General features: G+C 44.6%; 1 protein-coding gene across 4 annotated transcripts in view; it reads left to right on the forward strand.

Annotated features, from left to right (window-relative positions):
- Positions 1-2,953: 2,953 nt before the first annotated feature.
- The window catches only part of KIF13B (kinesin family member 13B), a 124,663-nt gene continuing 111,535 nt past the window's right edge, over positions 2,954-16,081 (forward strand). For all 4 annotated transcript variants that reach the window (XM_063153181.1, XM_063153183.1, XM_063153182.1 and 1 more), the window contains exons 1-2: positions 2,954-3,083; positions 14,709-14,802. In XM_063153181.1, coding sequence (XP_063009251.1) covers positions 3,029-3,083; positions 14,709-14,802 — 149 coding nt within the window. In that variant the 5' untranslated portion in view covers positions 2,954-3,028. The remainder of the gene's footprint in view (positions 3,084-14,708; positions 14,803-16,081) is intronic.

The raw sequence follows: 16,081 nt of genomic DNA on the forward strand, positions 1-16,081 counted from the left end.
CTAAGGATGTCTCTGTCTTTGAAGAACTTCACAGAAAATAAATAGCAATGGTTATATGTTAATATCGTTTCTCCTTGGCTATTAGAAGTGAAGGAAGGCTAAAAGAGTGATTTTTCAGATTTTAAAAGGAATTCTTCATTCCGAGTAGAAAACTGGAGCAAAGCTTGCAAGAAGTGTGTGATTGCACTTAAAACGCACCAGGCACCTCTTTGGAACAAGTAAAAAAGTGGTGTGTGATCCTTCCCCTGAAAGATTTGCTGCTTAATTTTACCTAAACCAGTGGTGAGTGACACAGGAGAGGAGATGCAGGAGAAGGGCAGCCTTTGGGTGGCACCTGCCATCCCCAGCAGTGCTCACATCTGGCCATGGGCTTCCTCCCATTCCTCCAAATCAAATTCCCGAGGTAAAAACCTCCCATCCTCCTCCACTCGTGGTGTTCAGCTGGAAAGTGAGGATTAAATTCATCTCCACGGCCAAAGCACTCGGTTTCAGAAAATCCTTGGTGCGGTTTTGTCGAGGCCCCAGCTGGAAAATACCACAAGAAGTTCAAAGCTGGGTTTCATCCTGTAATTGGATCCTCAAGTTCACAAGTGCAAGGACCAACTGTGCAGGCTCAGAGTGGGATGTCCCCTCTCCCAGGGAGCTGCAGAGATGATGCTTTCCCCTGCTGCAGATAAAAACTCAGTTTTGCTTCAAGCTTTCACAACTCTGCATGCTCTGACCTGTTATTTGATATTTTTTGTAGCTTTAAGACATCTTCCCAGCCTTCATCTTGCTTAGGATGCTCTTAGGAATGTGGGCATTAATCCCAGCGTGACTTAAATGCCAACTTAATATTCGTTTTCTCTCTGCTTTGACAAGATATTCTTCAGGTCAGACAGGCATGAAATGATAAATATTGAGTGCAGTTCTTCTGGGCAAAAAGTGCCACCTGCCAAAATCTTATCTTGAACCTACTTGGACATGTGTTATTTATTTATTTCTGTCACAAAACCTCGTTCAGTGTTGGGAAGCCAAAGGATTACAACTGTGAATTTTGGAGGAGGGGGAAGGAGGGTTTCTGTCCTTGCTGAAATCTGCCTTTTCAAAACAACATTGAGAGAATCCTTGTTTTGAACTAAAATAGCAGCTGCAAGGGTTTTCAACCATGACCATTTAAATGAGGTTTGGGGTTTTTTTTGCATCTTTGCATTTTAGTTTCGTTCTCGGCCTTTGCAGTAAGTGGCTGTGGTTGAGCAGTTGAGGGGTCGGGTGAGGATAAATTGTGATATTGTTCAGGCTGTGTCTGATTATTCCTGCTGAGGTTTTTACTGAGCTGCCTTTGCTGACACTGAACCCACTGGGGGTTGCTCTGTGAAACCAGACCCAGACAGGACCTGACCCATGGTCTGTACCTTGGGTTGTGGCTCATGATGGTTCTCTGGGATCCTTGGCACAGGAAAAATGTGGAGCTGTTGGAGTAAAACCAGAGAAGGCCATGGAGATGCTCCAAAGGCTGGAGCCCCTCTGCTCTGGAGCCAGGCTGAGAAAACTGGGAATGTTCAGCCTGGAGAAGGGTCCAGGGAGAGCTCAGAGCCCCTTCCAGAGCCTAAAAGGGCTCCAGGAGAGCTGGAGAGGGACTGGGGACAAGGGATGGAGGGACAGGACACAGGGAATGGCTTCCCAGTGCCAGAGGGTAGGAATAGATGGGAAATTTAGAAGGCATTCCTGGCTGTGAGGGTGGGCAGGCCCTGGCACAGGTTGTCCAGAGAAGCTGTGGCTGCCCCTGGATCCCTGGAGGTGTCCAAGGTCAGGCTTGGGGATAGTGGAAGGGGTTGGGGTTGGACCAAGATGAGCTTTTAACATCCCCTCCAACACAAACCATCCTATGATTCTGTGATATTTGACAAGATATTACTTATAAAGTGATTTCTGATGGACAGAATCCCCATGGAACACAGAGGAAATCCCAAGGTGAGGTGTGTAAGTTCCAGTGGAGATGCTGTTGTCTGCTCAACATGAAATACCTCAGTATTTTCCCCAAAGGAGGGGACTCAGATGTGATGGGCTTCCCTTGCAGTCCCCAGGGGTAGAGTGGCAGGGTCTGGGGTGACCTTGATCTCCTTCCACTCTATAAATGCCATTTTGGCTGCACACCCTGACAAATCCCTCTATTCTGAAGGACTCCACATCCAAGCATACAATGCCTGGGCCCCTCACTTCAATGTGGACATTGAGGGGCTGGAGTATGTCCAGGGAATGGAATGGAGCTGGGGAAGGGGTTGGAGCACCAGGAGGGGCTGAGGGGTCTGGGAAAGGGGCTCAGCCTGGAGAAAAGGAAAAAGGTTGGTCATTAGATTGGTCATTAGAAAGAATTTCTTCCCAGAAAATCTGGTGCCTGGGAAGTTCCACCTGAACACGAGGAAGAGCTTCTTTCCTGTGCAGTGACCAAGCACTGGAACAGGTTGACGAGAAAGGATGTGGAGTTTCCCTCACTGGTGATGTTCCAGGACTGTCTGGATGCAATCCTGTGCCCTGTGCTCTTGGTTGACCCTGCTTGAGGAGAGAGGTTGGACCAGATGACCCGCTGTGGTCACCATTAAGTTGACCAGTTCTGTGATTCTCTGCTTAGACATTGGCAGGGGCTGCCCAGGGAGGTTTTGGAGTCCCCATCCCTGGAGGTGTCCAAGGAACACCTGGACATGACACTCAGTGCTCTGGTGACAAGGTAGTGATGGATCACAGGTTGAACTCCACATCAATTCCACATTAATTAATTCCGTGATTTAATTAATTCCGTGATTCAGCCAGCCTGCTTCGTTACCAGGCCGGGGGCAGCGGGAAGAACTACATCTCCCAGCGCGCACCGCGGCGGCCCGCCGGGAGCTGAAGGGGCGTGGCCTTGCGCGATGCTCGCTGGGAATTGTAGTCCGTCCGGCATTGGCCCGGCGCGGCGCCTCCCTCCCCGGCGCTCCTCCCCGCTCCGGCTCTCGCTCGGCAGACGGAAGCCGGGCAGGGACGGGGGAGCCGGGAAGGCTGGAGCGGCACGATGGGGGACTCCAAAGTGAAGGTGGCGGTGCGTGTCCGCCCCATGAACCGGCGAGGTGAGACTCCTTCTTCTTCCTCAGCATCCCCCTGCTCTGTCCTTCCCGGGAGCGGCGCGGCCCGGTGGTGCCGGTCCTTGGGGACAGGTGTCGGTCGGGACAGGTGTGTCCCAGTGCGGTGAATCGATGCGTGTCCGTGTGTCCTTCATTATTTGTTTATTAATAAACACAGCCCGGCTCGGCATAGGCGGCTGTGCGGCCGCAGCCGCGCTGCGCTCACCCCCCTCTCCCGATATCTTTTCCCAAACCTGGATTTTTGACTTTATTTTGTCCCCTCCTCTCCCCCGGGGATCAGCCCTCTCTGCACCTGCTTTACAGCCGGTTCCTGCTGGGACAGCGCTTCCTTCTTCCTGCTTTGCGGATTTGGGGGAAAATGCCTCTTTTTCTGCATTTTGCCCCGTGCTAATTCACCCCGCTGCTCTCCAGCCCTCGGTGCTTTGAGTGGGACGCTGTGAACCAGATGACAGCGACACAAGGACAAAAAACAAGCAAGAAAATACAGAAGAGGAAGCGAGAATTGACAAGAAAAATTTTTGTTGTTGTTTTTGGGTTGTTGTTGGTTTTTTTTTTCCCCTCAACGAAACTTGCCTAAGGGTTATGTTAATCAGACCGTGGTCTGGGCAGCTGTTTAAATGTTTATTACTTGTCTTAATTAGAAAAACTTGCTCTGGATGATGAGGAAGCGAGTATGAAAAGGCAGCTTCAGCCAAGGAATGGGAAGGTGAAGAAGGCAGAAATCCAAGAAAGTGTAGGGTGGCTTTTTTTTTTTTTAATCCCACATTCTCACAGGAGTATGCCAATAATTCCTTTTGGGGAAAGGGGATCCAGTGAAGTCAGTTTAGTAGTTGGAGCAAAAAAATGAGGGACAGGGGAAGCCCATTATTGCCTACATCATCTAACATATAATATCTTTTTAATTCCTTTCTGTAAAAAAAAAAAAGGGTTAAAGTGTTAAATACAGTGATTCTATGCCTGTAAAACGTCATCAGGGGAATGTTCACTGAGTTCACAAGAGTTCCTGAGTCCCACTTCCAGCACAAGAGATGCAGTTGATGTCTTTACAGTCTGGTGGTTTAGGGAAATTGAGGATATTTTGACTAAAAGCTGCATTTTGTTAAACTTCAGGTGCCAGCTCTCAAAATTGAGGAGAACCCATGCTTAGAGAGAATAGTTTGGAGGAGGTGGAGTGGCAGTGTGGAGGAGTTGGTGGGAGCCGGGACAGGAGCTGGAAGGTGGTGCCCGGTGTCGGTGACAGATTTGGGCTTTCCTCTTGCTCATGTCCCTTTCCTGACATAGGTCATTTCCTTGGCTGTGCCCCAGATGTCTCCTGACTCTGCTTGGTGTTCCTCACCCCCCGGGATTAGACAATAATTCAGGTTGGAAGGGACCCCTGGAGCACGTCAGATGAGATGAGGTTGCGCAGGGCCTCCACCAGTGAAGTTTGGGATCTCCGGGGGTGACTAATGCACCTCTCCCTCCCACATATATCCCTCATCTGTTCAGCCCTGAGTTTGTCCTCATGTTCCTTTCCAGCCAGGAACTCTGGGGAAGCAGTGGGGGAAGTAAAGGAATCTAGAGAAATCTAGGTTGTATCTTGGTATTCTCTTTCATAGAATATCCTGAGTTGGAAGGGACCCACAAGTCCAACTTCTGTTTGTCTTTTATTCTGTATAAACTTAAAAATCTTATGGAGAGGATGACTCCTGTCAGGAGTGAGGGACATTTGAGTATCAGTCCTTGATGCTCCTCAGAGAGAAGGGGGGCCTGAACCCCCCACTCTGGGCAGTTTACTGCTATTAGACATCCTGTTATTTGTGAGTGATGCCTAAATCCATTTAAGTCTAGCCTAGAAGATCCATGTAGTTTTCTCCCTCAAACAAAATGTCCTGCAAGTGTTTTTTTGGTTTTTTTCCCCCAGCATATTTTTTGTCACAGTCCAGATGTTTTGGTCAGGTCTAAAAAACTGATACCTCCCTATGGTATTTCTGATGCACCTTGAATTTATAGAAACAGTGATACCAAAGCAATAATTTTTCTTACTTTTTAATGTTAAACTTAAGCATTTGTGTAACTGATTTTCTGAAGAGTCATCCATTTCCAAGACTTTTGTGGCCTTGCTTTTTTTTTTTTTTATTACGTTTTGAGGCAAGAGGCAGCTTTCCTGGAAGCTCTTTCATACACATTTTGTTCTGAGCAGTATTTGTATGGACTTCTGGGGCTTTGGACCTGAAGCAAGTATTTGTTTTCTTCAGGATCACGAGTAATGTTCTTTCCTTCCCTCTGTAGCAAAGGGCTTAACATTACAAACCTGTCAGAGGGCTGAGACTGTGGAAAGTTAAGCTTTGAAATATTCTTGGTGTTTACTTGTGGTGGTGGTGGTTGTCTTTGGTGTTTGAGTTATGAATTTCTTAAGGCAAGGGTTTATTAGGTTAATAAAAGTGGCGTGCTTAACTGTTAGGAGTTTTTTGCAGCTCATAAAAGTATAATGGGTTCCTTGCCTGCATGTGGAAGGGGTTTGTGTATCCAATAATTGGTTATTTATAGCACTCACATTTCAAGGTGTTTGGATTGAGGGTCCTGCTCCATTCTCATGCAGACAGGTAATCCATAAACTCAGTTTATAGCACTAATTTTTAGCGAGGGGAAGCATTTCTAATTGTACTTGGGTTTGGTTTGGTTTTTTTTTTGCATCCAGGCTACTTTGAGTCTCTCTTCAAATTAGACCTCAATCCTACTAAGCCTGTGTGGAAGTTCTGCTTTTATAAAAATGCTGCTGTGCCCACACGTTCTCAGTGCCACGTCTGAGTTTGGAGGCTCTCCTGGGTGGCAACTGAGGCGTCTTTTTTTACATCCCTCCTGTCCCTCCTGCTTTGCAAACTGGGATCTCGATTAACAGGCTTTTATGAATTAAATAATTCAGTACTGCTCTGTTAGATAAGGCTCCTGGTCTTTTATTTTCTTGGCTCTGTAATTCACTGAAGTATTTCCTAGTGCACTGCGTTATTCAAATGGGGGTTTGATAACAATCAGGAAGTTCTTTTGCTGTTTTATTTAAGATTTGCAGTGGATTTCCTTTCATAAGTGTCGTGTTTGAATTCTCTTAGCAGATATTCATCATATTTCAGGTAAACGTAAATCTCAAGCCATACCATGAAGCAAAGCAAATGACAGCTTGAAGGCTTTTTAATTAAGATTTTTCTGACTGAATGCTTTGTTTTCAGGTGATGTTTGGGTACAGGCAGTACATAAGTACATTAAGTCATTGTGTTTCCTTGTGCTTTTGAATCAGTTCAGTGTCGTGTTAATTAATACTGATAAAAGTTGTTCTATTTTAAAAGAACAGGACTTATGCTCAAGGATATGGCTGATGCCATTTAAGCCAGTCCAAACTGATCTAACTTGGGTCAATAATTTTTGAAAAAAGAAAATGCAGGAAAGCAACTGCCTTTGTTCTGGCAATGCTGCCATATTAAGCTATCCTAGGATTGCAGTGTAAAACCTGCAGTTCCAGTTTAAATATCTGGATTAAACTGTTCTAGAACTGTAGTGTGAGACCTGCAGCTCCAGCTTAAATATTTGGATTAAGCTGTTCAAGAACTGTAGTGTAAAACCTGTTTAAACCTCCAGTTTAAATACCTGGATTGTCTGTAAATACACACTCAGGTACCTGTTATGTTGATATCAATATTTATCCACACTGTCAGTGTTGAAACAGGGATCTTCTCATACTTAAATGCTAAAGTGAGGAAGGAATTTGCTTCTGTATCTGTACAAGCTTCTGATCATTGTGTCAGGTGGTAATTTTATGTCCTCCTACTCTTTTTGGAGAAGATTTCATTTCCATTTGAAATGTTTTTGGGGTTTGAGGTGAGGAGGTAGGGATTGTTCCCGTGCTCTTGTTTGTTTGTTTTCCCATGGAAATTACACCAGAGACAATTTATCTATAAATTGGAGTTTGTGCAAGCGGATTTATGAGATTAATTACAGTATCAGAGGGCGTGAAATGGCACCTGTTGTATATCCTGATTGCAATGTGCAAACCACAGGGCTTTTCTTACCTTTATCCTTGTCATACACGAGTGCCTGGAGTTTGGAATATTTCCTGGTGATGGTTGATAAGCCATAAAACAGTGTTTGGGCTATGAGCAGGATTAACCTTGAGATAAGGTGCCAAATGGGTAAAGGATGCAGAGTTAATGTTTCATCTTGTGAGGCAATTGTATTTTAAGAGCTCCCGAGGTGCTAGAGTCTTACTCCTCCCCACAGCCAGAGACTCCCAGACATGCATCGTGGATGCCACAAAGGAATTTTAGTGCTAATTGCACCTTCCCAGGAATTTTCGTGCTAATTGCACCCTCTGAGCTCCAAGTGCAGGGGGAGGTTCCCTTGCTGCTCTGGTTTCAGGTTGGCTGCTCCTCCTGGAGATCAGATACACCTGGAACAGCTCTGCCTTGGCTTTTGGGTGCTTGGTGGCTGAGCAAACTCAGGCATTTCATGCCTGTTAATAATTCCAGAGTGCTGAACTTCCCTGGGAGCTCAGCAGAGTCCCCACACTGATTTATTTACTCTGTCCCCACGAGCCCAGGGGTGTTTGCAGCAGCAGAGCTGGCTGTGAGCAAGGTCCATGTCCAGATCCATGAAGTGCCTTCACTAAAGTGCCTTCCCAAGAGCTGCTTGGGAAGCTCTTTCCTTGCAGGAAACGAAGCAGCAGAGAATAGAACACATTTTTAGAGCATTTGGACAACATGGAATTAACATGAGAGGGCACCTTGCCTGTTCCATGTGCTGAGTTTGAGTTGATTTTCCCCTCATGGGCAAGCTCTGATAGCATCATGTGCCCTTCCAGATGCACTCTTACATATTTAATGACCTTTAATTGCTGCAAACTGAAAATTTCATGACTTACATTTGAGCAGTTCATATAACAAGAGAAGCTTGAAAGGTGCCTTCATGTTGGTAGATGTAAAATACAAGAAATTACTCTATTTTTGGTAGAATTTATCACTATGTCTTGCTTTTAGACTCTTTTTTCCATATAAGCCCTCAGCATTATCATGTAGATGGAAGTTATTTTCACATTCACTCATCTCCTAAGTTAGTTTTGCCTTTATTTGTGTTGGCTCCTACGTGGCAAAGAGATAAGTCACTCTTGGGAAACAAATCTTGGCAGGGAAACTTCAGGGCCTTGTTGTCTTTGAACTGGCTTTCACATTTCTTTTTCAAACAAAAAAACAACAGAAGACCCCAAACAACAGCTTCTCTCTTTTTTTTTTTTAGTTGATTTGTGTGATAAACAAATATTTTAATTTACTGTTTAAACATTTCTCAGTTTTTGCTGCTTGTTTTTCCAGACCAAGAAAGTTATGAGAAACCAATTGTGATTTCTTATCCAATGCAACTTGACGGCTCAGGGTACAACATTCCAGGACTAACCTCCAAGGGAATGTTAATCTCCTGAAAATCTACTGGCAATTTAAAATATAAAATTTCTATCGTCTGTCTTCACAGGAGATTATTTGAGCTTTTGTGTTTTGGGCCAATTTTGGCTTATGAGCTTAGGAGGGGCACTTTAAACCTTTCACATTTTATTTGTTATACTTCAGTTGGCTTTTGCAGCTTTTGTGAAGCTCTGCAAGGCCAGTTGTTCTGGTTCCCAGTGACTCTGTAGAACCTGAGGCCCATCTCTAAAGGGTCCTGAGGTGTCACTGAAGGTACAGCTGCCCTAAATCTGATAGTGGGACGAGGAGGAACCTTAGACAACTTTTATTTGGCCTGTCTTGTAACACCAGGTTCATGGCTCGGTATTTGAAAGGGCTGGAATGTTATCAACCTTCTTAAACTAATTTCTTTAATTGAGATCTAATGGAAAAACTTACCTGGAAATCAAAGCTCTTGATTAACTGGCAACTGCTTTCCCTTAATTCATGGAATGGTTTGGATTACAAGGGATCTTCAACTAATCCTATTCCACCCCCTGCCATGGGCAGGGACATCTTCCACTATCCCGGGGGGTTCCAAGCCCCATCCAGCCTGGCCTTGGACACTTCCAGGGATCCAGGGGCAGCCACAGCTTCTCTGGGCACCCTGTGCCACGGCCTCAATTCCTTCCCAATATCCCATCTATCCCTGCCCTCTGGCCATGGGAAGCCATTCCCTGTGTCCTGTCCTTCCATCCCTTGTCCCAAGTCCCTCTCCAGCTCTCTTGTAGCACTTCTAGGCACAGGAAAGTTGCTGCCATCTTATACAATGAGAAAAAATAGGGAATACAAAGTTGAAAACGGAGAAATAATTTGTAACAGACCTTTCATTACCCTGGTTGTGGTACTAAAAGTTCTTACTACAGCATGCACTCCCAAACCATAAGTTTAAAGTCTTACATATTCCCTTATTTACTGTGTCATTGTTTACTTTAAGATTATTTCAAGCTGCCCTGCACAAGCCTTCTCTTAAGATCATTTTGTTTGGGTCTGAAATGCAGTGGCCTGCAGTGGGATGGTTTTTAGGGTTATGGCTGAGGAAGATTCAGTGTCACCATGTGGCAGTTCAGGTGTTTTTTTTTGCCACCCAGGGCAGCCTCTAGATTTGGGTACATAATTATCCAGCCTCTGTTGTCAGTTGTTGCAGTCCATGGAAACAGCTCCCTGCCAGATCCATAACTAAAGACAGGAATTTCCCATCCCACATTTTCCAAAATACCTTTCTCCCCTTCCTCCAGGATTCACACACACTCCTTGTCTCTGCCCCAAACCTGATTAGTACAATTTCAAGTGGCACCTTTGCCAGTGTTTCTTAACTCTGTTGTGGAAAATCTGCTGTGGTGAGTTTATGATTGCCAGACACGTGACTGCTGTTACAGAGGGATTGGAAACTCTTACCTGTGGTGGGAATGGGCCAGTGCCTGCTGAATCCACCATTCCTTGCAATGCTAGGCTGCTCCTGAGTTTGCTTTTCCAGCTCTGTCTTGCTTGCTAACTTTTCCATCCTGTTTGAAACTCACTGAATTTCTTAGTGAAAAAGGCCAAAGTGATGGGGAGTTATTTTTACAACACCCACAAAGCTGTTATCCAAGGCATAGTAGCGATTTGGGACTTACACAAGTGTGGTTTCAACTATGATCTACACTGAATCCCAGTTTTAGAAAAGTCATGTGAGGTGTTGAAAAATCAAGGGAATGGGGAAGGAGAGTGGCTTCTTTCAACCCCCACCTTCCAGTTTCACAAGTGAAATAAAAACTCATCCAAGGAACTCTCTGTGAGCAGCTTGGACACAACACTCTAACAATTATTCTTACACTCAGCCCAGCTTTGCTTAACACTTGTACTGCTGTGAAATGTAAATGTGGAGAAGTGACTCAGATAAGTGTTACCCTTTTATTATGGATGTCACAGCTCTCTTACTCTGAAGCTGTGGAAGAGATTTTCATTCTCTGCAATAAATGGTTCTTGATGTTGAGAGTTTGAGTTTTTATTCTTCAAAGAGGAATTAGCTGATTAGTTTCTTGATTTGATGAAGCAAGTGAGTAGTTGATTGTGTTTGCTCAGTAATGACTGAAGGTAGAAGCAAGTTAGCAATAATAATAGGTGAGATTTTCTTTTTGTTTGAGGTGCAAAATTTGAGATAAATCTCCAGTCTGGCAGTGAGCTGCTTCTGTCATCTTTTAATTTCACCTTTAATTTCTGAATTCCATGCTGCCTGAAAAAACCACACCTAAATAGTTGAAGAAAATAATACCAAACTCTGATAAGTGAGTCCTTACTACAGGAGGAATTAATTGGGGTGTTTGGATGTGCATCCTTCTGATCTTATCTTGGTGCATCCCAATTTTGCTTGTTGTTCAGGAGCAGCAAGTACCCAGCTCACCTGGGAGACATTGAAACTAGTAAAAGTAAGGGTGGAGTCCTTGTGTGATCATATCCAAAAGAGCAAGCAGATAATTTGACTATAAGCTAACCTGCTTTAATGATATTAAAAATGTAATGAGGTGGAAATGATGATGATATAAGTTTCAGTAGTGGCTCATGTAAGACTCATCTGTCGGTGAACCGGAAGCATTAAAGAATTTAAAAATCTGCCAAAGAATGTAATGGAGGCAGGGTTTGAAGAAAGTGAATGATGTGCTGTTCAAACAGGATTTAAACAGCTGAAAGGAGGGTTTCCATGTGAGCCTTTGGCCAAGGTAACTGGGATAAGCAGCCTTAAGGCTGTCTGGATCCAGACCCAGCTTAGAGGCTCAATAGGTTTCTTAGGGGTTTGTTTCATGTGACACCATGAACTGATGGAGCAGTTCATCTCAGCTGGGACAAGATCTCTCCCAGCTCCTCTCTTCCCTCTGCCCAGGTCTCCTCGCCTGTTTGCATGGCCAAGCTTTCAATGGGCTGATGGAGCTTTCCATGGGGTCTGGATAAATCCGTTTTCCATTTTGGGTATTTTTCTGCTGTTGAAATAACTTGAGATGAGTTACAGAGGATCTGCTGAGCATGGTAGTGGCAGAAGGTGAGCAACAGGCACAGGAGAAAAGGACTGGAACCTCTCTGTTTGAAAATAGCTGCTAGTTTGGCTCCAACACATTTTCCAAAATCATGCTGCACACCAAGGTGAGGGGTTTTAGCATTACCTGTGTGAGAGTGATAATCAAACAAGGTGTGTTGCACAGGACAAATTGGCTTTGAACCTTTTTTCTTGCGACAACATTTGACTATAAGGAAGTCTTTTATTCTGCTTGTGTGCTTTCTTAAGGTCATTTCACAGAGAGAGGTTTAATGAGCACTGGTAAGATGGAGTTCACTGGGCAGTCATGGATGCAAAGCCTGCCATGGGCGTTCTCTCTCAAGAGCTGCATTTAAAAACGTGGCAGAAGGTATGCTGCTTGCAGACCTTTATGCTTTGCATGGGGCAGGTAAAACCCTTCCTCAGGAGCTGGGAAAAGCAGGTCAGTGCAATACAGGGTGTTAATCACTAACCAGCCAGACCAAGATAAAGTGCCTTGTCGGATATGGGACGTACGGAGAACGTGGTTTCATCTGAGCAAGCATGTGTTGCATATTAATGATAGGTAAATTGGCTTTCAGGGTGTGGGGAGAAATTAAAATAAACACTGGCTTCTGGAACTCGTCTGGCTCTTCCTCCTGCAGAAGCACAGTGTAATAACAGAGGAGCAGTTTTGCTCAGGAGAATTGCAGTTTCATGTGACTGCCTGCTTTGGCCAGTGATCTCGAGTTTTGTTTTGTGTGAGGTAGCAAAAAACTATAAAATTCCTTTCCAATTTTCCAACATTTCATGGAAGAAACTCCCTCTTATTATTGTGTCACTTATCAGGAGAGAGAAGTCTGCAAGATGCTGTGCAATAGGCACAGCCTGAGAGATTTCCAGACTGAGTTTATAAGGTGCTGTGAGGTGAAAGAGCAAGTACAGGTGACTGAGGAGGAAAGAGCAGAGATGAAGGAGGATGAGGATTATAATTAACATGATTAGACACGAGCGTATTTGGGTGATTCAGCTGAGGTGCTGAACCCTGTGTGGAGGTTATTCCCTGTAGCCCCTCGTCATCCTGGCGTGGGAGGATGTGAACAGTGTGTCATGGCCATCAAAATCAGCACTTGGGAGCCCTTTCCAGGGCCAGTGTCACCATTCTTGACCTGCTAACTTAATTTCGTTCTGGCCTTAATTGCAATTTGTGCTATCAGCTCTAAAATTGTAAAAATAGTCTTGGGAAATTTGTAGGGAAGAAAAAGTTATTCTGTTATTAACAAAGGTTCTGTCTCAGAAGGGTTCTACTGAAAAAAGAAATGACAAAGTTGCATATTTTTCCATAAAATTGTAAAAAAAGGTTTTTTTGGAATACAGTGATGAGCTTGTTGTCTTTGGAGAGTTTCTATGACTTTGTCAAGGGCTGTACGAGTTTTAGGTGTTAAGAGTTCTAGGAGAGTTGATGTCACAGCTTTTTTAAAATAAATTGAAAAGTGGACTTGGTTCATAGTTGGTAATTCCCAAAACAGGTCTGACTCAATTGATTTTTGTTTCTAGAAGCTGTTGTAAATGTTTGTGTGGAGGCCACACGTCCTGGGTGTCTGTAGCAGTGACTTTGGGTGTGAACAGTGTCATGGCCATCAGAATCAGTACCTGGGAGACCTTTCCAGGGGTGGTGGGATTAGTGTCACTGTGCAAGGACTTGTTTGTGTGCAGGCTCCACATCCTGGGTGTCTGTAGCAGTGACTTTGGCCATGACACACCATTCACACCCATTGGAATCAGCACCTGGGAGCCCTTTCCAGGGCCAGTGTCACCATGCAGGGACATGTTTGTGTGCAGGCCCCACATCGTGGGTATCTGTAGCAGTGACTTTGGCCATGACACCCATCAGAATCACCGCTTGGGAGCCCTTTCCAGGGCCAGAGCAGGGACTTGTTTGTGTGCAGGCCCCATGTCCTGGGTGTCTGTAGCAGTGACTTTGGGTGTGAACAGTGTGTCATGGCCATTGGAATCAGCACCTGGGAGCGCTTTCCAGGGCGGGTGTCACCATGCAGGGACTTGTTGTGTGCAGGCCCCACATCCTGGCTGTCTGTAGCAGTGACTTTGGCCATGACACCCATCAGAATCACGCTTGGGAGCCCTTTCCCGGGCCAGTGTCACTGTGCAGGGACTTGTTTGTGTGCAGGCCCCATGTCCTGGGTGTCTGTAGCAGTGACTTTGGGTGTGAACAGTGTGTCATGGCCATTGGAATCAGCACTTTCCAGGGCCAGTGTCACTGTGCAGGGACATGTTTGTGTGCAGGCCCCATGTCCTGAGGGTCTGTAGCAGTGTCTTTGGCCATGACACCCATCAGAATCAGCACTTGGGAGCCCTTTCCAGCATTAGTGTCACTGTGCAGGGACTTTTTTGTGTCCAGGCCCCATGTCTTACAGCAGTGACTTTGGTGCAGGCTGTGTGCTTTATCCCATACCTAACTCCATTTGTCACTGGGTGGATACCTTGGACTGCTCTCAGCGTTATCTGAAGCTTTTATTTTGCTTTCCCCGCCTCTACAGCCGAGAATTCTCACACACTCCAAATATCCTCATTACTCATAGTCCACATCCCACTGCCTGATGTCACTTGGGAGAGCTGGACTTGCCTGGAGCCTGTGGGGGAAGGACAAGCCCTTTTCTACGTGCTTGCACCTAAATTATTTTTGATGGGACTTGAATTTCTGTGAGCAGGTGCCCCAGGACTGACAGCTGGCACCATATCACAGCAGTGGCCAGGGAAAATGTGCTGCAGATGGCAGGGGCAGCTTTCCCTGTGAGGCATTGAGGGAGCAATAAGAAGAGCTGTCAAAGTGGTACCAAGCCTAAATGGTTCTTTTCCCCCAGAAGAAATTTCATACTGCCCTTGTATATGCTGATTGTCCTTCAGTGAAACCCAAATGCTTTTTCTTGCTTTGAAAAGAGTGCTTGCTTTAAAGCTGGACAGGATCCATCCCATCAGAATATCCCTAGAAGTGGAATTTGGCAAAAGTCCTGTTTCTATTCTCTGGCTGATGGGTGGCTGTCAGGCTGCATGAATAAATTTGGTGTCTGGAGGAAGTAATGGTGTATATAATCCCAGTGCTTTAGGAGCAGCACTTGACACTCTCTCATTTCTTTATAGAGCTTGATCTGCATACAAAATGTGTGGTGGATGTGGATGCAAACAAGGTTATTCTTCACCCTGTAAACACCAACCTTTCAAAAGGAGATGCCAGGTAAGATTTTTGAATTGGGAAGGTCAGGTTGCATAAATTAAATATGAGTCTAACAACTAGGAAATGTAGGCCTTGATAGAAGGCTTTTAGTTAAAAAATTATGTATATTCTTTCTGCAGTGTGATTGCCATCATCCATAAAATAAGGCTGATTTTTACCCTGCTGGGAAGTTGCTTTGAAAACCTTGTGAATTTTCTTCTTGCTCCCAACAATGTGTTAGTGGTTAATGAACCCATGAACTTTCATTTTTTTCTCATGTGCTGCTATGGGACAGGAGAAATTTAAATCTGCAAAACAATTTGAGCCGAGCAGAGTTTGTAATTCTGGAATGAAATTAATTTTCACAGTTGTTTTCTTATAATGGGTCGTGGTGTAAGAAGGTGAATGGGAGCATTCTGGAGAGATGTAGCTCTAGGAGTTTCTTGACAGTGGGGCATTCCATGCATCAAAAATCCGTGGAGAAGTTTGTGTCAGAACTGGCATTAATCTGTTAAATTACTGTGAAACTGAAAAGTCATGTAGTGAGTGATAGAGTTAAGCTTGTGACTACTTAATTTATTGCTAGATGCAAGGGGAGGAAGTGGAAAAATACATGAATGAAACAAAATAATGGTGCAGGATAAGGCAAAACCTGTTGCTGGATGTCTGCAGTCAATAGTCTGTTTTCTGGGGGGAAAGAGGTCTTAAGGGTAACAGGAGAAAAATTCTATGTGTTAAATTAAACACACAGAAAAGCTTTGTTTAAATTTTAATGTGATGCTGAGCTGTGTATCAGGGGTCAGAATTCATTAACTGGTGTCTGATCATTTCAAGTCCTCAAACCCAAGTGGACAAGGAAAGAGATCATCAGGTGCAGTATTTACCTTCTATTGTCATTAGCTGAAAGATTTATTACAGACAGTGGAACTGGAGCTTTAATAAGTTACTTAAAACCAAACAGGCTGTGTTGAGGGGTGTGTTTTTGTTTGTATCAATATCCTCCTCCTCCAGGAACATGTGCATTGTTCAGCTGCCAAAACCCTACGTTGATTTGAGCCTTTAAAAACGGCAGGAAATTGAGATTTTCAGAAGCCAAGTCAGCCACAGCTGGATTAAAAACATTGCTCGTAGTTTCTCTAAAACATGGCAATGAAATGCCTGGTTTATAGTCCCTAATATGTGTTTAAAAACGTTCATGGGGCAGCCACACATCATGCAAATCCTGTCCCTTGGCAGGGGAGGGCTGGGTTGGCAGTGGCTTGAGGTCCCAGACAAGGTGGTGAGCTCAGTGTGAGAAGAA

This window comes from Melospiza melodia, chromosome 3, assembly GCF_035770615.1.
Source record: "Melospiza melodia melodia isolate bMelMel2 chromosome 3, bMelMel2.pri, whole genome shotgun sequence".
Taxonomy (NCBI): Eukaryota; Metazoa; Chordata; class Aves; order Passeriformes; family Passerellidae; genus Melospiza; species Melospiza melodia.